The 24696-nt window shown below is 39.9% G+C and overlaps 1 protein-coding gene across 8 annotated transcripts in view; it reads left to right on the top strand.

Moving 5' to 3' along the window:
- The window catches only part of znf512b (zinc finger protein 512B), a 92538-nt gene that overhangs the window by 56298 nt on the left and 11544 nt on the right, over nt 1-24696 (top strand). For 4 of the 8 annotated variants that reach the window (XM_060893655.1, XM_060893656.1, XM_060893663.1 and 1 more), the window contains 5 exons: nt 9861-10105; nt 12462-12539; nt 13426-13554; nt 13644-13771; nt 23440-23757. In XM_060893655.1, coding sequence (XP_060749638.1) covers nt 9861-10105; nt 12462-12539; nt 13426-13554; nt 13644-13771; nt 23440-23757 — 898 coding nt within the window. The remainder of the gene's footprint in view (nt 1-9860; nt 10106-12461; nt 12540-13425; nt 13555-13643; nt 13772-23439; nt 23758-24696) is intronic. The other 4 variants (XM_060893658.1, XM_060893657.1, XM_060893659.1 and 1 more) reach the window with 4 other exon arrangements.

The following is a 24696-nucleotide window of genomic DNA, read 5'->3' as shown; positions in this document are numbered from 1 at the left end:
TTTCTCCAGGACCATGGTGCTACATAAAACAAAGACAGGGCTAAGGACTTAAGTAAGTAGTCATAGCCACATAAAGTGCATCTGTTCAGCCTGGTGCAAACAGTGAAAGATAAAAGACAAAAAGACAGTGCAGGACAAAATACAGTGCAAACAAAAAATACAAGGCATTACTCAAAAAACAATACACAAAAGCAGCACTGACAAGTGTAAATACTGTATGTTCAATACTGTGTGTGCAGAAATACTGGAATGAACACATTAGTATTATAGTAGCAGTTACATGAGGTATTGTAATGTACACATGTGGACAAAATTGTTGGTACCCTTCGGTCAATGAAAGAAAAACTCACAATGGTCACAGAAAAAACTTTAATCTGACAAAAGTAATAATAAATAAAAATTCTATGAATTTTAACCAATGAAATTCAGACATTGCTTTTCAACCATGCTTCAACGGAATTATTTAAAAAAATAAACTCTGCACAACCTTTTGAGGCAATTACTGCAATCAGACAATTCCTGTAACTGTCAATGAGACTTCTGCACCTCTCAGCAGGTATTTTGGCCTACTCCTCATGAGCAAACTGCTCCAGTTGTTTCCGGTTTGAAGGGTGTCTTTTCCAGACGGCATGTTTCAGCTCCTTCCAAAGATGCTCAATAGGATTGAGGTCAGGGCTCATAGAAGGCCACTTTAGAATAGTCCATTGTTTTCCTCTTAGCCATTCTTGGGTGTTTTTAGCTGTGTGTGTTGGGTCATTGTCCTGTTGCAAGACCCATGACCTGCGATTGAGACCAAGCTTTCTGACACTGGCCAGCACATTTCTCTCTAGAATCCCTTGATAGTCTTCAGATTTCATTGTACCCTGCACAGATTCAAGACACCCTGTGCCAGATGCAGCAAAGCAGCCCCAGAACATAACAGAGCCTCCTCCATGTTTCACAGTAGGGACAGTGTTCTTTTGGATCTCTTTAGAAGTCTTTCTGTGCTCTTTTTTTACCATTCGGATTATCCATCTCTTTGATTTGTCATCAATTTTCCTCCTGCGGCCACATCCAGGGAGGTTGGCTACAGTCCCATGGATCTTAAATTTCTGAATAATATGTGCAACTGTAGTCACAGGAACATCTACTGCTTGAAGATGGTCTTATAGCCTTTACCTTTATCATGCTTGTCTATAATTTTCTTTCTAACCTCCTGAAACAACTCTTTCCTTCGCTTCCTCTGGTCTATGTTGAGTGTGGTACACACCATGTCACCAGACAACACCGTGACTACCTGGAGCCCTATATATAGGCCCGCTGACTGATTACAAGATTGTAGACACCTGTGATGCTAATTAGTGGACACACCTTGAATTAACATGTCCCTTGGTCATTATTTTCCGTCTTATCCCATTATTTTCAGTCTTTTCTAGGGGTACCATCATTTTTGTCTAGGCCTGTTCCATGAGTTTATTTTTTTAAATAATTCCGTTGAAGCATGGATGAAAAGCAATGTCTGACTTTCATTGGTTAACATTCATAGAATTTTTATTTATTATTACTGTTGTCAGATTAAAGTTTTTTCTGTGACCATTGTGAGTTTTTCTTTCATTGACCGAAGGGTACCAACAATTTTGTCCACGTGTATATTGTGCATTGAACTGAGAGTTAATGACAAAAAGGTTTTTACTGCATTTCTTTTGATAGAGAAAATGTTTATGGTCTATAAATGTCCATGAATGAATGATGTGGATATAGGGGGCATGCTTTTACATTTCTCTTAAGGTTTTTTCAGTATTATTAATTTATTATTCTCTATATAACCCTGTAAACTCTACTCTTAAAAAGAGAGCCACCCTGTCCGTATTTAGACAATAACTTCACTTTATAGTGTAAAGCATGTATCCATGTCTTACATGACTGGAAAAAACATTCCCAAATCAATAAAGATAACTTATAAGGGTATTACCATTTGGTACTAAGGGAAAAGTGGTGTGATTCTTGAGCCATACCTACTGTCCTGGTACATTACTTTTAAAGTAAAGGCCTCACTTCTTGGATATTCTGTTGTTGTAATGACACGGAACAGAAGCGGACCCAAATGCAGGATAGCATAAATAAACAGGGTTTAATAACAGGAAACAGGACGCAGACTAGAAACAGGACATAACCACAGTAGATGCCGCGCTGCACGAGGCAACGCGGCACAGTTCAATACAAAAAGACAATGACACAATAAGGATCAGGTGTGTCGACAGGGAGGAGCAGACGAAGGCGGGGCAGACACGTGACGAGAATCGTAAACAGATGCACGTGGCCAAAGTCCGGGCTGAGTCCTAACAGAGCCCCCCCAAGGCACGGCTCCCGACGCGCCAATCCGTCCAGGCAGTCTCGACGGGTCCGGGAGGGAGGAGCAAGGCACACGGCGAGGCAGGTGGGGGGAGCAAGGCACACGGCAAGGCAGGTGGGGGGAGCAAGGCACATGGCGAGGCAGGTGGGGGGAGCAAGGCACACGGCGAGGCAGGTGGGGGGAGCAAGGCACACGGCGAGGCAGGTGGGGGGAGCAAGGCACACGGCGGCGCAGCCAGAGAGGGCCGAGCGATGTCCACAGCCGAGCTGAAGGGCCGAGCGACGTCCACAGCCGAGCTGAAGGGCCGAGCGACGTCCACAGCCGAGCTGAAGGGCCGAGCGACGTCCACAGCCGAGCTGAAGGGCCGTGCATAACCCCCGACGCACCGTGGCCAGACCCACCCCCAGAAACCAGCAAAGGGAGGGAGGGAGGGAGGGAGGCTGGGCGGGGGGGGGGGGGGGGATCCTCCACAGGAGAGGGAAGTCCACAGAAAAAAAATCCAAAAAACAGGGCAAAACGCGGGCCTGCAACACCCCCCGCGGACAGGAAGTGGTGGGGCGTCCTCCACGGAAACCAAATGTGAAGCGACGCCCCCCACCGGAAGGTGCGGGGCGATGTCACAGGACACCGAAGAACAAAACAAACCTCGGGCTGGCGACATGGCCCGCAACCAGGAAGTGAGGCGGCGCCCCCCGCGGAGAAACCGGAAGCAGGGCGGCGTCCCTCACCGAAAAAATGCGGACCAATGTCACCAAACGCGCCAAGTCCAGGGGGGGGGGGGGATCTAACAAGAAAAAAAAAATACTCCCAATCGGCCGGTCCAGGTTGCTGCTATCCCGCTGGGTCCTAATGTGGCGGCATCTTCTGTAATGACGGAACAGAAGCGGACCCAAACGCAGGATAGCATAAATAAACAGGGTTTAATAACAGGAAACAGGATGCAGACTAGAAACAGGACATAACCACAGTAGATGCCGCGCTGCACGAGGCAACGCGGCACAGTTAAATACAAAAAGACAATGACACAATAAGGATCAGGTGTGACGACAGGGAGGAGCAGACAAAGGCGGGGCAGACACGTGACGAGAAACGTAAACAGATGCACGTGGCCAAAGTCCGGGCTGAGTCCTAACAGTTGTGCAGGGCTAGCAGCATCACAGTAGTCCACAGTAGTTCAAAAGCACATCAGATATTAGATTGCCTTCTGCTTGTTTTGGCACCCCAGCAGCTTTGTTGTTTGACCTGTACAGGACATAGCATTGCACAGCATTGAATGCATGCGTGAAAAACAGTTTCTACACATGCAAACTTTATTTACCCAAGACCACACTTCTAATGCAGGAGCATTAGTATACATACAGTATTTCACAGAATTGAGTACACCCCTCACATTTTTGTAAAAATTTTTTTTATCTTTTTATGTGACAACACAGGGGGGCACGGTGGCTTAGTGGTTAGCACATTTGCCTCACACCTCCAGGGTTCGGGGTTCGATTCCCGCCTCCGCCTTGTGTGTGTGAAGTTTGCATGTTCTCCCCGTGCCTCGGGGGTTTCCTCCGGGTACTCCGGTTACCTCCTCCAGTCCAAAGACATGCATGGTAGGTTGATTGGCATCTCTGGAAAATTGTCCGTAGTGTGTGAGTGAATGACACCTAAGCACAGGCTTCCCGTGACCAGAGAATAGTTCGGATAAGCGGTAGAAAATGAATGAATGAATGAATGAATGAATGTGGCAACACTGAAGAAATGACACTGTGCTACAATGTAAAGTAGTGAGTGTACAGCTTGTATAACAGTGTAAATTTGCTGTCCCCTCAAAATAACTCAACACAAAGCCATTAATGTCTAAACCGTTAGCAACAAAAGTGAGTACACCCCTATGTGAAACTGTCCAAATTGCGCCCAAAGTGTCAATATTGTGTGTGGCCACCATTATTTTCCAGCACTGCCTTAACCCTCTTGGAGCATGGAGTTCACCAGTGTCACAGGTTGCCACTGGAGTCCTCTTCCACTCCTCCATGATGACATCACTGACCTGGTGGATGTTAGAGACCTTGCGTTCCTCCACCTTCTGTTTGAGGATGCCCCACAGATACCTACTGTCGATACCTACTCTCCTGGTACATTACTGTGGCCAGCGGTTTAGACATTAATGGATGTGTGTTGGACAACAAATTTACACTGTTATACAAACTGTAAACTCACTATTTTACATTGTAGTAAAATGTAATTTCTTCAGTGTTGTCACATGAAAAGATATAATAAAATATTTAAATGTGAGGGGTGTACTCACTTCTGTGAGATACTATATAAGAATACATATATAATAGAATTTGAGAAGCAGAGAGTTTTGAGGTCTGTAAACAACAGCGACTAGAAACACTGGAGAGAAAATTAGGAATGCTTGATCACATAATAGCTAAGGACAATGTACATTGTTTGCATTGTTTGGTATCCTGGGACATAAAGTGTTTTAGTATTTGGTCAGTCATTGGGAAAAAGAAGGAAGAATTTTCTTTACCCTTACTTATATTTGCTCTACTTTCAGAAGTTGTAAAGAGAATACAATGTCCACAATATTGTGAACTTGGCTGTGTCTATGTTTTCAGCTGGCCTTTTTGCAGAGAGAAAAATCTGTCAGACTCAGGGATTGCTTTGCTTACTGTGTCGATTAGTATCAAATTTGAGGCATGTTTGCCACATTTTAATTTTGTTTCTGTACACCTGAATGCTCACCACGCATAACAGATGCACCATCACAGACCTGACCTACAAAATTTTCTCATGTATGTCTCCACTATAATAGTACTTCAGTAAGAAGGATAAAGTGCATCTGCAAAGTATTCACAGCGCTTCACTTTTTTTTTACATTTGGTTGTTACAGCCTTATTCCAAAATGGATTAAATTCATTATTTTCCTTAAAATTCTACAAACAATACACTATAATGACAACACAAAAGAAATTTGCTTGAAATCTTTCAAGAAATTGCTAAGATAAGCAAGAGCAGGAGAAAGAATCTCTATTGGTTAATATTTTTCTTTTTGTTTCTACTGGTGGTTTTTCTTCTGCAAAATAGCTTTTGCCTGTTTTTTTAGAACACTGTAATTTGTTATCAGTAGACTGTAGTATCTGAGCACATATAAAGCAAATTCACATATTTTAATTAGCCTACAGGTCACTGCTGCGATAAAAGGGTTATGTACAGATGGATCAGTGGGTTGTTCTTGCTTCTTTTTTGAACAGTCTGCCAATTGTTTTCATAAGTGTCCCTCAGAAAACATCTCAAATGTTTTGTAACCATCTCTGTTGTTATCAGCTTATTACAGTATTTTGGATCTATCTATCTATCTATCTATCTATCTATCTATCTATCTATCTATCTATCTATCTATCTATCTATCTATATATGTATATATATACATATATATATATATATATATATATATATATATCTATATATGTATATATATATATATATGTATATATATACATATATATATCGTCGCTGTATATGAATCCTCATATCTCCAAAACCGTTATTTTTCAGGAAATTAAAAAAACGCCTTACCTTATCTGCAGTGCACAGGGTTTAGTCCGCATTGCAGTGGATTGTCTTGCGCTAAATTCCTGTCCTCAGATGAGCACCAGAACTAGCGGGGGTCAAGATTTTTTTTTCTTTGAGCCCAGTGTTTTGTAGACATTTACCTCAGAAGACGTGTTGATTTGTTGCGACTCTTCTTGAGGAGAAATATGCCGTGAAGCTCTCCCGTGGAGTGAAGAAGAGGTGTACAGTTGAAGTGTCCAATGGAGTTAAGAGATTTGCGCTCAAGCTATTTTCAAAGACTTTAGATTGGTTAATAACTTGTAAAAATGAAAGACCCACGTGGGGACTGTCCAATAGCATCGATATGTGAAAAAATATGAAATTGACCAAATTTGGACATACGAGGTTTATATATATATATATATACGTATGTATATATATATATATATACATACGTATATATATATATATATATATATATATATATATATATATATATATACGTATATATATATATATATATATATATATATATATATATATATATATATATATATATATATATATATATATACGTATATATATATATATATATATATATATATATATATATATATATATATATATATATACGTATATATATATATATATATATAATATTGTTTCTCATTAATCTACACTCAATACCACATAATGACAAAATGAGAACAGAATTCTAGAAATGTCTGCAAATTTATTAAAAAGAAAAAAGTGAAATATCAAAGGGCGGCAGTGGTGGTTGTCCTTCTGGAACTTTGTCCCATCTCCACACAGGATCCGTGGAGCTTAGACAGAGTCACCATCAAGTTCTTGGTAACCTCTCTTACTAAGGCCTTTCTACTCTGATTGCTCAGTTTGGCCAAATAACCAGCTCTTTGAAATGTCCTGGTGGTGTCAAACCGCTTCCATTTGAGAATAATGGTGGCCACTGTGCTATTGGTAATCTTCAGTGCAACAGATTTTTATTTATTTATTTATTTATTTTGCAACACTCCTGTTTCTGAGATCTGTTTGCTCTGATATGCAATGTCAGCTGTGAGGCCTTCTATAAAGAGGTGTGTGCCTTTCCAATACATGTCCAATCAATTTTGGACACAGAATAAAGGTGCAAGAAACATCTCAGCAATGATATGGCACCTGAGCTAACTTTCAAGGGTCTGAACATTGTACATGTGATGTTTACATTTTTTACACACAAGAGATGCATGGATTAGCTCAAACACCCGAATCCACTGCTTCATCCGTTGAAATAAATCATCCGCACGCCACCCACTTGCACCATAATTTTCTCTGATTAAAATATCTGCACCCTATTTGCAGCCGATCCACACCCAATAGTCACATTACAATTATACTTAGTAATTCTTAGTTCTTAATTCTTAATTCTTAGTTTTCATCATGATGATATGGTCAATTGATGGTTCCTTTTTTAACAGCACATTCAATGCAGTTAGAGTGAACATAATATGCTAGAAAGACAGGCTCCTTTTAAATAAACATTTATTTATTTATGTATTTATTTGTTTGTTTGTTTGTTTTTGTTTGTTTGTTTATTTGTTTATTTATTTAAAAGGTTCTTCTTTGGCCAGGTTAAGCTACATTTTATTAATCACATAAAAACAGGCTTTACACCCTCTCAGACTTTAGCTAGAAAGTCACTGTTTCTGTGCAGTCACTTCCTGAACAGGCAAAGTCATTCCTGAGCAATGACTGGATATTGGCTATTAGGCCCATATTTTCTAAATAAAATTTGTAATATTATACTGTAAATTAAAAAAATACATAAAGAAACATTTAAGAATGTTTTTTTCTGCGCTTGTTGCAGGAATGCACAAGATTCTCCTAGAAAGCCGCTGCAGCCCTGGGAATCAATCTGGTTTCTTGCAGAACAAAAGAGTATTTAGAGTATGTAGTTAATATTTGCATCATTAATGACTTGTGCCTACCTCATCCACCTGCTACCCACCTGAAATTAATTAAAATGTAATTTTTTATTAACCGCAGCACCCGCGGATATAACCACGATCCGTGTATCACTATTACACACCATTTTATTGAGTGATTGGAGGAAGTGATGGCCAACTTTGGGTCCTAAAATAGTAAAGCTGTTGTTTACCATAGTGGTATCAATATTCCTGGTTCCAACACTTTTGACAGCAGGAGACATGTTTATATTCCTGTACAGTATTCCTTAATATAAACTGTAAATTATAGTAAAAATCAAAACCCTAATTCAGCTCTACTATTGAGTCAAATAATTGTGTTCTATTGCAGGAAATTTATTAAATTTGTTTGAAAATTTTTTTTATAAAGTTTGTTTTTGAATTGGTTGCATTGTTTAATAATATTATAACATGTCTTGTTATACTTTTTCATGCATTAAAATGCATTTACATTTATTCATTTATTAGATTTTATCCAAAGCAACTTACAAATGAAAGTTGTTAGGTCTAGTGTAAGTGCATTTTTTTGTGATGACAAGTTAGAGTTTAGTTAATTGTTCATACTCTCCTGATTGAGGTTTGATTCTTATTTCACCAATAAATTCTGGAGATGAAGCTCATGCCCTGATGAGTGCATCCTGAATCATCTGAAGGGGATTGATGGAGTGGGCTATGAGTCCCAAGAATAGTGTGTTGTAGTAGTCCAGTTTTGAGAGCCTAGACAAGTAGCTATAATTTGTCACTGTTATACAGAATTACATCAGTTTTGATACACTTAGCGTCTTTATAGTCATGCAGCTATCAAATCTGCGAGACATGTGGCAGCAGTGACATGCAAAAAAATCATATTTATCATATACAAATAAACATGTTCAGGAAATGTCAAACATAAGAATGAATTAAAAAGTCAGCTCTCCATAACTTTGATGTTGGCTAGACTGAGTATTTCAAAAAGTCCTGATCTTCACACAGAAAAGTCTGTTTACATAGAATGGGTTAATATAACCCACTACTGAATACAAATTAACACTAAACACCAATTTCATGTTAATTTAGTTGCAATCAAGTAAGTGTCATAAATTGGCACTTGAAAATTAACTGAAACCATATTTTTGGTGAGAGCCAAAAACTGACACTTCAAAAACGGTGCATTAACTGGTTATTTGCAGGCATCTCAATCTGCATGTGTGCATGAGTGTAACTACATTTGGTAAGATTTGTTCTGTTATTGATGTCATTTAATATTCATTCATTCATTCATTCATTTTCTACCGCTTATCCGAACTACCTCGGGTCACGGGGAGCCTGTGCCTATCTCAGGCGTCATTGGGCATCAAGGCAGGATACACCCTGGACGGAGTGCATGTAATTTAATATTTTGCAGATAATTTCATTGGTATGCAATTCTCTTAGTTCTCTTAGTCATGTGAATGTTCATGTTTCATGTTAAATGAATTTACAGTGGATGGAGCAAAGCATAACAATCATTTAAGTTCTTGCCATTTTTATTCTTATTAAATAACAGCAAATATTTCTTACTTAAAGAGGAGTCCATGAAATTAAGTTTTTAAATGTCAGTTGTGGATCTTGTAGTTGGCTTGAGTTGAGTTATTACTGAAGACTCTTGTCTTTTTTGTAGGCTTGTGCACGTATTTGTGTGTATGTGTGGTGGGGTATTCATTATTTATCAATCTTTAACTGGATGACTGACTCTTCATTATTCAGACAAAAACAGATAAGAAACAACTTGTACTTCCATTGTTCTATATCTATACTAAATGTTTCCACATCCTATTCCTGCTTTCATCAATATTTACTGACTATTTAGGATAATTCAGCTATAAACATAGACAAATTAATACAAAATAAATAATTACTTAAAAAACCTCTGACCTGTCAATAATGGTAATTATGAGCCATGACCTGTCAAAACTAATAAAACATTTGACAACTAATAAAAATGCACATTTGTTTCTCTCTGTTGATATGACTTCATTAAGTGTGTGTGGGCCTTGTCGCAGGCCTATGAAGAACAGCTCATCCTCACCAGTCTTTTTAAAGATAAAAAAGACCCAGGAAATGTCCCAGCCCTCACAGTATGGTGAGCGCACTGACCAGAGGACAGAGAAAACCCAAGAGTCCAGCTCCCAGCAACAGCAACAAAAGGAATCTCTATCAGATGCCGGGGGCAGTGAGAGCAGGGAAAGCACTTTCCCTGAAGAAGACCCAGAAAGAATGAAGCATAGTAAGGTTAACTCACTCCTTTCCTTAAGCTATGACATACAGTCTTTAAAAGTGTTATGTGTTAATACTAGTTATTCTAAGTTTTATGTACACACACACAAACACACACACACGCACATGCACACACACACACACACACACGTTTTAGCTTGGAGCTCACATAGTGGAAAAAGTGGTTTGTAGCTGTAGCTTTTGTAGCTGATCAGTAGCACAGAACACATCCTACAGTAAGACCATAAAAGGTCATCTAAATCACATTACTCCAGCTTCGTTGTCTTCTGTGTATGTTGGTGTCTATTGTCTGTTTTACTGGACAATTTTCTAAGACTAGGGCAAAAGAAGGTATAAAAAAAACTAGGTTATTTTCTTCTTTATCATGGCGATCGGTGGGCTCTTGAGGCAGCCGAGTTTGTGCATTGCAAGCAGTTGCACTTCACATTCTCTGCTCCCACTTGGCTGCATTCCAGGCTGGAGTCCCGAGTCTTTCGAGATAGGATGTTGGCTTTGGACATGGAGGTTCCAGGTTGAGTTAGCAAAAATGAAACTATAAACAGTGAGACCCTTCTTTCATCATCTCCGCTTCAACTCCAGGAGTTGACCCGACCCAAATGAGAAATTATTAGGAGCTCGATGATGAGCGGTGTGCCACTGAAATCCTTACTGAACACAGCCAGTGAGGTTCATGCTGTTGGAGGCAATTATTTAAAAAAATTGTGCATTGTTGCTAAGTCCAATCCATGCTTGTTTGGCTGTATTTAAACTAAACGTGACTCTAATTAGTGTCAAATTTCCACCACATTTTTGGTGTTCTAAAAGCTCCAGGAGGTGACCAAATGTGCTATTTCAAACCTTAGCATAGATTGGAATTAACTTATGAAAGGTTATTGTCTATTCTGAGGTGTCAAGTTTGTGGAATGAGTCGTATTCTGCCTGTTTATTCTCCTCAGATATTGCTGAATATTCAGTCATTGTAGGCCTAGATGAACAAGGGAATGCAGTGATGCATAGAGTTGAAGAGGTGCTTGGGACCTATCGCAGCCAATAAAGGGAAGCGATAGGTCCCAAGTTTTAAGACATAAAGGCCTTATAGGGAAGGCCTACAGTCCTGCAGGTTAAGCTGGTTCTGTGCTGCACACAATGGCAGCTTTGCAGGCAGACCAAGCTCAGAAAGGAATCCCAATGCCCCTGATCCTAATGTGTCCCTGCCTCCTGCGTTAACCGCTGCCAGCTTGCTGGTTCAGGGCACTAGTCAAGATGAACACAATGAGAGGCTTAAACCACCTGACAGTGTGGAAGCTTCTGGATAGGTTCTGGATAATGTGGGAAAAGGCTACAGAATCCAGTTTGCAGCTTTCACTGTGTGCTGCCCACCGTTTTTGCCAAAGACCAAACTTTATTCCTCTAGGAGGAACTTCTTTTGCATCTGAGGAAGGGGCCTTAGGGCATATTCCCCTTCCAGGTCGAGCCTCTGGCATTACACCCGGCATTTCTTGGTTCTCAAGAATGACAGGGGCTGGGCCATTTTGGGCCTGTGTGCTCTGAACTGTTCACTGGAACATACAAGTTTGAGATGTTATCACTCAAGGTCATTGTGTCACAGATCAGGTCAGAGGGCTGGTTTGCGACGATAATCCTGAAGGATTACATAAGGATCTTGCCAGAGCATAGGCTATTATGCCTGCAAATAGCTTTTGGGGTGAAGAGTACCGATGCTGGGTTCTCCCTTTTGGCCTCGTGTTATCACGTACCCTCACAATGTGCATGGAGCCTGCTCTGGCACCAATGCACAACAGGGAAGCTATGCTTTGAAATCTCAGGTTCAACCCAGGGAAGTGTGTGCTTTCTCCTTCTCAGAGAACCACCTTCTTTGAAATAGTTTGGGATTTAGCCATAATGCTGGTACATCAGTCCCCATGAAAAGGATTCCATCCTTTCTGTCATAAAGGACATCTGGCTAGGCCAATGCCTCTCTGAGAGGGTGCTCTTCCCAAACCATCAGCCATGAGACAGCATTGAGTTCCCTTGAAAGGGAATGACATTAGGTTAACCCATTTCCCTGAGAACGGAATGAGGGTGTCCACTCACACTTTCATTCAGACAAGTAGAAGCTGGAGTAATGTGACATACAGTAGGTGCCCTTTTTGGTCTTACTAGCTTTATCCCAAGTCCTCTTCGGCCAATATATTGGCATGATTTCACAAAGAGCTTCAGACATCACTTTCGTGAGGAGTGTTCCCATAGTATCAGCCATGATGCAGCTTCTTGTTTGTGCAATTTGAAGGTTAAATGCTAACTATTACCATGTACAAAGCCAGGTTTGTTAATCTGACCTGTTGCTATTCTTTTTTTTACCACTGAGCTAGGGAGAAAACAGAAAACACCAAAGAAGTTCACTGGGGAGCAGCCCTCCATCTCTGGAACATTTGGCCTGAAAGGTTATAAACATAAATACAATCATCCCCTACCCCTCTCTCTGTTTTTCATTGTGTTTGTTTATCAAGTTAGCATCCTTGAAATTTGGTTATACATTTTCCCTACTCTGTTCCTTGTTACTGATATTCACTGAACTCATAGCACTATTAGAGAAATATTCTATACCCTCTCCAAACTCAGTCTGTGCATTCCTGAACTGCCCAAATATCATGCAAAAAACCATGCTTCATGTCTTCAAGCACACAGTTTAAATACACAGTATTGACAACCTCAAATAAGTGGCAAAGTAAGCTTTTTTAATCTGTATTTCTGTCAAAAATGACCAGTTTTCCATGACATCCTCTCTTTCTCGCTGATTTTTATCCTCTTTCCTGAAAAAAAATCTTGATTGTGTTTTGTTGTGCAAATAACACTTCATTTACCATGGTTCAGCCGCCTCATATCCTTATGATGATTAACAGCCCTGTAAATTCTTCAAGAATGTCTGAATTACAAACAATGTTAACAAAAAGTCCATTATATTATGAAATTGTAAATAGTCTAAGCACAATGTTTCCTGGTAAATTAAAGAGTGGAATAGTTTTTAATGTGCTACAAGATAAAATCATGGCACAAGATTTTACTTGTCACATCACTTCTGGCTTGATCATATCCTGAATTTATATATTCTTGTAAATTTGCTTTGCAACAGTGACCATGTTAAAAGTATTATACAAATTGATTTGAATTGAATTAAGGTCATCTCCAGGTGGCAGTGTAAACTGGAAACTTTCAGGAAATTCCTTCACCTTTTTGTTGTGTCTCTTGCTCTGTCAGTATGTTGAGTTGTCAACTTCATTTCAGCTCCTGTGTTCTTTTGTGTTACTGTGTATTATTTGTTGTGTGTAGGGATGAATAAGGTGGATGAAAAGCTGAAAGTATGCAGGACAAAGCGACCAGAGGGGGCACATTTCAATGAGTCCCAGAAGCAACTGACCCCAGTTCCAGCCAAAAGGGAATGGCCCTGCTATCGTCAGGGTAAGCATATTTCTCCTTCTTGTCTTTCTGTCTCTCACTCTCCCACAATGTGTCCTGATTCAGTTCTCAGACAGTTTTTCCCTCTTTAGCACCACCAATTGATTGTGAGGCACAGGATGCCATATTGGAGAACAGTGAGGTGTCCTGCTCCACTTGCTCTGCTGTCATCAACAAGACTTGTCCTGGCTTCAAAAAACACTTGAAGATCTGTCAAAAGGTCAGGGGTTCAGCTAAGTGACAATTTACTAAGTGACAATTACTAAGCTGGGGCTCTCTTGGTAATATCCAAGATATATAATATTGTAATATTAATACGAAACAAAAGACAGAAGGAACAGTGATATAGTTTAACAGGTTACAGTACGTCAGAACATATTTGTATTTGCCATCTATATTACCTCATATGCAACCATATATGATTTTATGGTGTAATAATTATTTATTATTTGTGTAGCATTTTGGGCAGGTGATACTTGTAAAGCATTTTTTTTTTCTTGAGAAGAATACACAGGAGAGGAGCTTGCCTGGTGTACCATGACATCGAGAGGCAATTCCCCCGATGCCATAGCTGGAGGCATCAACTTTCATGACAAATGGGACCTCTGTGTTGCAAGATGGGGCGATGAAGAATGAGTTCTTTAAAAACCTTCTGGGCCGAGTCACACCAATAAGATTTTCTTTTATACAAGGATTCTGGCAGCTGACCAGCCCTTTAATTGCACTTCTGTAGACAATGACACATGAATTTAGCAGATCCAGGAAAATTTTGCTTATGAATGCCTGGAATGCTATTTGTCAGGCCATATGTCATCTCGAGATACTTGTTGTGCCACCTGGTGATATAGACGCCAATTTTTCCATTCACTTCCTTCCTTGTTATGAATCAGGTTGTATGCACTTCTTATACTTCTTGTGGATAAGCAAGTGGCGGGTTACAGACTCTGACCCATAGTAGTGCAACATGGAATGCTAGGCCTTGTCCTCATGCAATTTTGCAGACACTTTTTTGACCAGTGTACTAACTCTCTGCTCTGGCAAGAGATGTGAGAGTAATGAGCTTGAAGCCCTGTATAATTGGGTTGGATGGGGAGGAGATGACAAATAGGACAAGTTCGCCAGAATGGGTCAATCATCCACCACCATGATTCGGAGGGGAAAGGCACATAGGATGGTGGTGAGATCTATTAACTAGAGGTGGAACAAGATGTAGGCAGATCCAGAGTCTATGAGAACATGATTGGGTATGAACTCAAATAGCATAGTGTAACTGTACCTGTTTTCTCTGGGCATATGGCACAACAATGACTGGCCTGGCCATAATAAAACATAGTTGGAGTTTCAATCATTGCTGGTGTTCATTTGCTGAAACCCGGGTCTTTCCCAGTTGCATGGGTATAGGTTGAGGGTTGTAATTGCAGACACTGATCGGTGAGGTGTCAAACTTTTCTGGTAGCATTACTTTGGATGTTCTAACTGGCCGGCATGGAGGGCTAGGAGCAGATGGGTATTGGAGTTTTTAAGCATGGCGTGAGCTTGAAGCTAAGGCACATCTGCTGGATTCCCCCTTGGGCAAAGTATTCTGTAATGAATTGTTGATGGTGGTAGGTGTAGGAACCATTTGTGTAGGTTACTAGTATCACAGTGTATAAATCCAAAACATAATCCAGCAGCACAGAAACCTGAAAACAGGTAAAAAACAGGTAAAAATACAGGAAAAAAGGAAAAAAGAAAAAAAGCACAGTAGAAACAGTCTGTGAGCAAACGTAATCCAAATATGCAGCAGTGAGTAATATCCAAAATGCAAGGATTTTGCCTGCTTCAGAAACGGTTAAGAGCATCTGACGAGTGGTCTGTATCATAGAATTAACATAACATGGATGTGGTCTGAGTAGCAGAGGTGGGAGTAGGGCTCTGCATGATACATGCTGGGGATGTTTGTATAAACAAGATTCCACATTTGCAGGATTTAAATCTCAGGCGATAATAAAGGATGTTTGTCTGCTTTTCCAGCACGTCATTGTGCAAGTTGGTTGTTGCTCTTGCAAGGCTCCTGCAGGAACAGTTAGACAAAAATGTCCACAGTACATAGGGGTTAAGCTGATACAAGATTTAGAGACTCAAAATGAGCTTCATCACAGCCCTCAATTTTGACCGTAGCTCTACATTTGTCTTGAAGGTGGACATATCCAAATGCGGTATCAAAGTTGTCTTGTCTCAACGTCATGTTCCAACTCTACTTTTGTTTTTTAGTCTAGCAAGCTCTCCAGACCCTAAGTCCATTCTCCCTCTCTCTATTGTCTTTGCTCCCATTCATTGTAATTTAATGAGGGAGATTCAATGGGCCCAGCAGACCAAGCCACCGCCACCTGAATGCTCACCCAGCAAGCAATATTTCCCACAAACCCTCAGACAAAGAACTGAGAACGTGGTGCATAACTCTTTGAGTTTCAGACTTCTGGGTATACAGCAAACAATGACCCTTGTACTGAAAGCTTTCTAGTGACCTACTCTCTATACCACAACACCCATGGTCTTAACTGACCATATACTTTCTCACTGACCTGTCCAACTCCCAGGACAACACGACAATCATGGTTATCCATGACTGCTTCTCCAAAGCCTGCATATTGATTCCACTCAAGGGTCTACCCACAGTGATGGAAACAGCAGAAACAATTTTCCATCAGGTATTCAGAATCTACGGCCTCCCAGAGGACCAAGATGGATGACTGGATCGGGTGGAGTAGAAGCGTGTAATACAGTGCTCATGTGCGACTCCAGAGGGCCTTCAGACATCAGTGTATTCAGATGGATTGATGGAATTATTATATGGTCTGGCTCTATATACTATATATACTCGGTCTGGCTCTATATACTCTATATGGTCTGGCTCTATATACTCTATATACTATACCCCTCTTTCCATGTACCAATGTCAATACCAGAGAACCCACACCACCACCACTAGATTTACCTGCATAAATGGTCAGTGAAATTCTGGAATTAACGAGGAGGTGAGGCCAATTGCAGTATCTCATTGTCTGGGAAGGATACAGCCCCAAGAAAAGATCATGGGTAGCCACCAGAGATCCCAGATCCCATGCTGATGTCAGACATCCATCAAGATCACTCAGACCATCCAGGCCTCGGACCCAGGAGAAGAACAAGAAGTGTTCATAGAGAGGGGGCATCCTGCACATCACCCTTCCTGCTACCACAAGAAACCCATGCCCAAGTATTGATCCAATACCAGTGCCATCTGTAACTTCCTGTTTGGTGGCTCACATTTTCATGGAAGTATCATCAGTTCTACTGCATACCAAACCTGTTTGCATCTTATGGCTTCATAGTGTTTTGAGGCATATAGTAAAACACTTGTAAGGGATACTCCAAGAATGTCTGTAAATAGTTTTAAAAAAAAAAATAGTTTTAAAAAAAAAAAGTTTTGCTCACCCTACAAAAAATGGCAAAAGTATTTTTTCAGTGTTCAGCTGACATTCCCACAAAGTACATATGTTAGTTGAGATAATGATGATAATTCTAATGGCGATGTTGTTTTCTATCAGCTACTCCTGTTAAAGGATGCCACAGTGGATCATTTGATCCGGAACAGGTTTTATGTCAGATGACCTCCTTGACACAACCCTGCCTTTTTATCTGTATTTTGAACCACCACTGAGGGTTAACCGCCAGTGGATGGGTTTTTCCCTGCATAGGAATTAAATCCAGGCCACAGAATCCTAGGTGGAGTAATCGTAATCCCAGGGGATAATAATAATCATATATAAACATATATAATCAATAATAATCATATTTAATAATAATCAACTTAATAATGAATAACAAAGAATCCACAGAGAATCAGGACACCAAATACTACAATTTCCAGAAAGGATCAGTCCTTTCCACTTTCTGAACCATGTTTTCAGAAAGATTTCAGAAAGTTATTATTTTCTGCATACATTAGCTAAGGCTGTAAGTACATGAAGGGGCAGTGTTATTTGGGTTGAAGGTATAGCAGACAGTGCTAAACATCATGCACAAACTTCCTTTTTATGCCAGAAGCATGTCTATAGCCAGTCAATTTTGCCATGAGGCTTTTGGCATCCATTGTTTGGCTATCCCTTTGAGACCATCTCTGTTGAAATATATAAATCTTTGCTGATTTTAGTATATGTAGTTGATCCAGTCCACATTCTTATTTATGGTGACCCACCAATAGATGGATGACTCAAATCATGTGGCAATTTGATTTCTTGTTTTAAACTCATTAGGAACACCCCTCCGCACACAGATGGCGGGTTGAAAAGGTTAATTTTTCATTGCTCTTTTCAATGATGGGAACAGCCAATTCAAGTCTGTACAATTCTCATTGTCAGGGATTTCTTTCCTCATAAACAAAGTCATCAAACAATTCACTCCATTAGCACTGTTGCTGTAGTTCAGTGGGAAAGGGGTCACTGTCAGTACAGGTTTTCTCAGAACATGCATAACAGTCTTTCATTGCAAACATAACATTGCTTTCTTCAATGTCTTAGCCCTGTATCTCACCCAGTCTAACCAGTAATTTGCATCACCACAGCCTGTTTCTATGTCCGTGGTGTCCTCTAGGTCTTGAAGGAATGTTTAAGAATCTCACTGAGATAGTCGTTTCTCTTCCAACGCGGTGAGTCTTGTGGAGTTTGTGGTGCTTGCCATCTCTTTCGTAAACCAGCATCTTTCGTAAACCAGATACTGCTTTACGTCCCTTCTTTTGATACACGGTCTAGCATAGTAAGTAAAAAGTTTCCTGGGTAAGCATGGTTAATCATCCACAGAGTGCCAAAGTCATGGATGACTACAAATGTATATCTACTTATTGTCATTGTAGATGTTCACTGTTTTACCTTGAGCTATTTTGCACACTTTAGTTAAGGCTATGATATGAACTCTGCTGCTTGTGCAGATACATTAGATGGGAATGCTTGTAATAGTAGCGTGTCATGTTCAGTGACTACTGCATACCACATGCGGTTCTGGCCTGTGTCTAAATCTCTGGATGCTGATCCGTTGATAAACAGTTTCAAATCTGGGTTAAGAAGAGAATAATTTAATTAACAACATCAACAAAATTGTCTGGTTCCCCATCAACCTCTATAGAAAGAAGCGGGGTTAAGGACAGTACAATGTTTTACAGTACAGTGATTTTCAGTAATACAGTGTTGTAGCGCACTCACCTGTCTTCAGTCGTGTGCGCTGTTTTTTGTTCAAACAATACTCAAGCGACTGCATGAGGAACAAGTACGGTTAGCTCACCATATCCTACAATGTCATGTGAGGCATTTACAGCTTTCTCAGCAGCAGCATCTGCAAGAAGGCAGACCTGCTGCCACCGGATTGAGTTTTGCTGAATAATAAGCCACTGGTCTAAGTTAGCCCCATTATCTTGGAGCAGAACAGACGTCATGTAACCTTGTTTCTCATCTACTGTTTGTGTGAAAGGCCTATTAGTATCTGGAATGCCTAATGTTGGAGTACTGTAGTTTGTAGGGACATTGTTGGAGTAGTTTGTAGATTATCAAATGCTCACTCTGCTTCCTGAGTCCAACTAAGTGCACTGTGTTATTGCACTCAAAGGAGCCTCAAGGATGGTATAATCTAGAATTAACGTACTACAATATGAGCACATTCTTGGGGAAAGATATTAGTTGCTTTCTTGTGAGTGGTTTTGGAATGTCCGCCTCAACTTTACTGGCTTCCAGCTTCTTTCCTTCTCCACTCTTCAGGATAGCCTTGGGCTCTAATTTTCTTTACTGGGAATATGGGCTGGAATGGGAGAAGTCAATGCCTGCAATTGGATCTGGACTGGTGGACAGTTTTTTATGAGGCCAACGTTATGTTTTCCTGTAGCTCACAGCTCACATGGGACATGTTTTATCCTGTCATCCTCAGGCTTGAGTTTAGGAAACTGATATGTAGATTTTCCCTGCATTTTATTCCTGCAATGCTCTTGCAATGCGATTCAGGGGTGTACTATAGACATTCATTTTCAAATTGCCGGAGACCATTGGGTCTGCCACAGCTATTTTCTTGTCTAACATTATACAGCCATGTCCCATTATCCTTGCATGTGGACAGAGAAATATATGGAACTGATTCCTCAATGGTGAAGGGGTGTGGGTTGCCCATTCTTTTACATATCTGAGATAAATCTACCTCTACAGCACAGTGCTGCTCATCCCAAAAGCATCTTTACAATATCAGCATTTCTGGTGTCTCTAGCTTTCTGAACAATTTTGCTTCGTATGGCACATGCATCCTCTTTTGTGTACATGTGTGGTGCAATGCAAATTCTCATGTTGCATATATTTGGTTTGCACAGGGTTAGTGAGTTGACATGCTTTTTCAATGAGCCTCTGATTTACTGCATTCATTGGTGAGCTGCAAGGGTCTGGGATCATATTTAACACATTGAAAATGGAAATTATCAGAGACAGGCATTCATGCCCACTCATTAATGGAATTCTCAATTTACACATCAAATCTCTCCCCATAAGATTTATGGGAGAAGACTCAGAAAGCACAAATGGGAATTTAAAATGGTAAAATCCCTCAATTTCACATTTTAATGGCACAGAGAATTGTTCTGTAACCTGGACACCAGACATTTCTTTGGAATGGAGGAATCCTCCACTTATTTTTGGCATTTCATGAAACTCATCTGCTCTCACACTTTATGTAAATTACATTACTGATCTGTCATATATTCGGTATTCCTATTTAATAATTGTACTGTCTATATTGTCTCTCATCGTTTGTAATGTCTTGTATAGTTTGTTTTGTCTCGTCTTGTATAGTCCAAGCTAAATGTATAGTATAGTGTTATTTATGTCTGTACTTTTGAGAGTCACAAACGGCTGGAACCAAATTCCTTGTGTGTGTCAACACACTTGGCCAATAAACCTGGTTCTGATTTAATTACTGATCTCCCTGCTCCTGAATCTACCAAAAATGTGATTAGAATACCATTTACATGTAATAATAATAATAATAATAATAATAATAATAATAATAATAATAATACTTTATTTATAAAGCACTTTTAAGACAGCCAAAGCTGAACACAAAGTGCTGTACATCATAAAATACAGATAATAGAATAATTAAATAGTAACAAAATAAAATAATAACGGCAATAATTTAGAATAAAAGGACTGTAGGGGTAAAGCAGTTCCATAAGGTTTGTTGGGGTCTGACCATTTAAAGATTTAAAAACAAATAAAAGCACTTTAACCTGAACCGTATAATACTGGCAGCCAGTGAAGTGAGGCCAAAATTTGTGTTATATGGTTATACTTCCTTGAACCAGGCAAAAGACCAGTATTTTGACTAATTAAAGGCGAGACAGAAAAGACTGGCTAAGACCAATATAGGATGCATTACAGTAATCCAGTCAAGATGTAATAAAGGCATAGATTACCGTTTCAAAGCATCACGGTGGGAACTTGAGGGGTTAATATTTATATATTGACATTGTTACCAGTTAAAAGCAGTCAAAAACAACACAGCACAGAACAGAGACAGAGGGGTCAGTACCAGTAGGAGGGCTAAGACCCCTGATAGTGGACACCTTATCCACAAAAAACTGAAGAAAGCTATTACACAACGTAGAAGAGGCTTCCAAGCAAGCAGACTGTGGGGCATTAAGGAACATTGTATCGATGTCGATTGTATTACAGAGCACACATGGTTATGACAGTTGGAGGAAATTGTGGATGAAAATTGCTGTCTTTTGGCCTCTTTAATAGTGTTCTACTAATTATGCCAATAGTCTTTCAGCATTTGAAGGGACACCTGCAGTTGTCCTTCTTCCACTTATGTTCAGCTCTTCAACACTCTCGTCTGAGTGCCCGAGATTTGTTATTAAACAAGGGCTCAGCTGTAGCTTTTGGCTGCTTTGTTTTTAGTGGGGCCACACAGTCAATGATGGTCTGGCAAGAGGAGAGAATCCAAGTAGTTAATGGTGTCAATGGTGCTCAAAAGCAATCGAGAACTAACCAGCAGTGGAAGGATAAAAAAATCTGACAGCACTGCGCAGGGGCAGGAGTATCAACTGCAGGACAGAAAAAGTCCACCTCAAACAGAACAGGCATATGGTCAGAAAACACAATATCGCAAATCTCCAGGTTAAGCACAGACATGCCATATGAAAGAACAAGATCTAGTGTATGACCAAGTTTGTGTGTGGGACCAGCCACAGACCAGATTAAAAGAGTCAATGAGACTTAAAAAGTCCTTCACTAAAGGCTTGTCAGGGCAACACACATGGATATTAAAATCCCAAGAATAAGAACACTTATTCTTGTTGGGCATTATCCGTGTCAGAAAATCAGGTAAATCTTTGATAATGAACACACCGTCTGACCTCCACGATGGCCGCGCCTTCACCTTCGCCAACACCACCTAGGCGGAAACAGAGCATAACCCCTGAAAGAACCGGAAGTTTCGAGTACTGTCTTCCACAACCGCGCAGTCACACCAAGGGCACAGCAAGGGCATGCCGATCATTAACCAGAAGAGACTTGATTTTTTGAGTACAGAAATGAAAAAATAGCTTAACAAAAACAGAGAAAGATGGCTAGCCATGCACACTGGCGCCATCTTGCCAACTGCCGTCTTCTCTGTCAAGCTCTGGCAAGGCTCCTGATGCGCCAAATCTCAACCAAACTGCTGTCCCTGCCAGGCATGAAGGAATAAAGATTTGGGGTTGGCAAGGCCCAAGGACAAAGTAAAGTTGAACTTTAATGGGTTAAATGTGACCCTGGGAGATTGGAGCTAGGAAGTCCACATTGAATGATAAACCCCCACAATGATGGTCTGCCTGGATGTCCTCACCATATCCAAAACAAAAAGCAATGGCGAGTCCAAAACATGTCATGAACACATAAAAAAAAAAATACCTGGGTAATACTTCTGGGTCTGCAAAAGGTTTATAATTCTGTCACATTTTGGAACTTGGAAACACTACCAATTAGACTCAAGTGAAAGACCATACTGGTAAACTGGCAATACCATGAGAAAAACATGACTAGCAAAACATGACTAGCAGCAAACACTTTTTCACACAGGGCCATGTGGGTTTGGATTTTGTTTTCCCTTAATAATAAAAACCTTCATTTAAAAACTGTATCTTGTCTTTACTTGTTATCTTTGTATTTAAATATTAAATACTCATATTTAAATTTGTTAAACAGTAAAGTGTGACAAACATGCAAAAAAAAAAAAATAATAAATTCAGGAAGGGGCAAATCGTTTTTCATACCACTGTAGAAGTTCAGTGTGGTGTGGTGGGAGGACACGCTATATACACTTTTGGTCCAATTAAAGTATCTGTTAAACAAAATAAAATCAATCTCTGACCTGAAACTAAATATAATAATATTGTAATATATTTATCAGTCCTAAAATGAGAATTTCCACATTTTTAACTCACAGAGCAAACATATTATGGTTAGTTAAAGACATCTGTGGTCTCATTATGTAGCAATATACCATGGCAGCATTCTAATTCACCATGGCAAGCAGCAGCTTACAACAGGTTTTGTTTGCTGGATGTCCAAATAGTGGTTTAAAATCCATGTGGCCTTTATTGATAATTGGAATAGTTTTGAGGGCAGGACACAAAACATATAATGGACAGGCGCTCACACAAACTTGACAGTTGAGAAAAATCACTGTCTAATTTCAGTGATTAAAGTGGATGATGAATGTGTGTGTGTGTGTGAGTGTGTGAAACTCCCCAAACTAAATCCTATAACCTTTGGCCCTAAATGTGACTATGTGACAAACTGTTCAAAATTATTGATAATTAAGCACATTAAATTGAGCATTAATTCCTCTTTTCAGGCACCCATCAATGAAGAAACTGAGTTGGATAGTATAAGGGAGGAAGAGAAAGAGCAGCCTGCCACTGACAAGGCAAAACCAGATCCAGCCTTTATGAAAATAAAGAAAAGACTGGAGGAGAAGGGTAAAAATAAAAAGAATGCCACAATGGAGCCTGAGGAGTTGTTGGACTTAGAGCGCACTCCCAGTGGCAGGGTGAGGAGGCGATCTGCCCAGGTAGCTGTATTCCACCTGCAGGAGATTGCAGAGGACGAACTGGTTAAGGATTGGGGAGCAAAACGTCGCATCAAAGATGACCTTGTCCCGGATATTAAGAGGGTGAGGAAATCATTGACAAAGTAATAATAGTCATAGGATTTCTATGCTTTTGCAAAGTAGATTTTTTTAAAGTTATTGTCAGGTCATAAAAGATTTATCTTTTTCTCACTTTTTGAATATTAGTAAATATATTAATTTGAGCACTGCAACCCAGATGATTGCATACACAATATGGCCAAATGTGAAGTTTTTACACTAAGAAGTTGTATTTTATAATATTAACGAAATTTGGACTGGGACTCAAAGATAAGATGGGGTGATGTGTTGATATTGGTTCTAGTTATGACATTAGCTGCTGTAGCCCAGGAGACATACTAGTTCTTTTTTGCTTTCTGTCATTAGACAGAAAACAGAAGTATTCTGAGAAAAAAACTGCAGCAAAAGGCATGTCCTTTTTGGACATATTAAAAACATTTTACATTTTTCTTCTTCAACTAACTCTATCCTCAGCATCCTCTACTCTCGCACCAATTACCTTCATGTCCTCTCTTAACACATCCATATATCTCCTTTTCAGCCTTCCTCTTGACCTCTTACCTGGCTCCATCCCCAACATCCTTCTACCAATATAATCACTTTCTATTCTGCAAATGTTCAAACCATCTCAATCTAGCATCTCAGACCTTGTCCCCAAAACAGCCAACCTAAGCTGTCCCTCTGATGTGCTTGTTCCTAATGCTGTCCATTTTGCTGTCCAGATTTGACATATTATACTCAAAAAAATTTGGCTTAAAGTTTTTATTTTAATTAGATAGTGGCTTCATCTAGCTTCATCCCTTAGCCCAGAAAGGGGACAAATATGAGAGACTCTACTTGTACTGTACTTCCTATACCTGTTGCTCTAGGTCTCTTGGTAGCCTCCTTGATAAGTTTTTATCTGGTCCATTTGTCACTTTTTAAGAGATATCCTGTTCTGTTTTCCTGTACATGCATTGTAAA

The sequence above is a fragment of the Tachysurus vachellii genome, chromosome 19 (assembly GCF_030014155.1).
Source record: "Tachysurus vachellii isolate PV-2020 chromosome 19, HZAU_Pvac_v1, whole genome shotgun sequence".
Taxonomy (NCBI): Eukaryota; Metazoa; Chordata; class Actinopteri; order Siluriformes; family Bagridae; genus Tachysurus; species Tachysurus vachellii.
The sequence above is the reverse complement of the archived record's forward strand: the minus strand, read 5'-3'. Positions and strand labels throughout refer to the sequence as shown.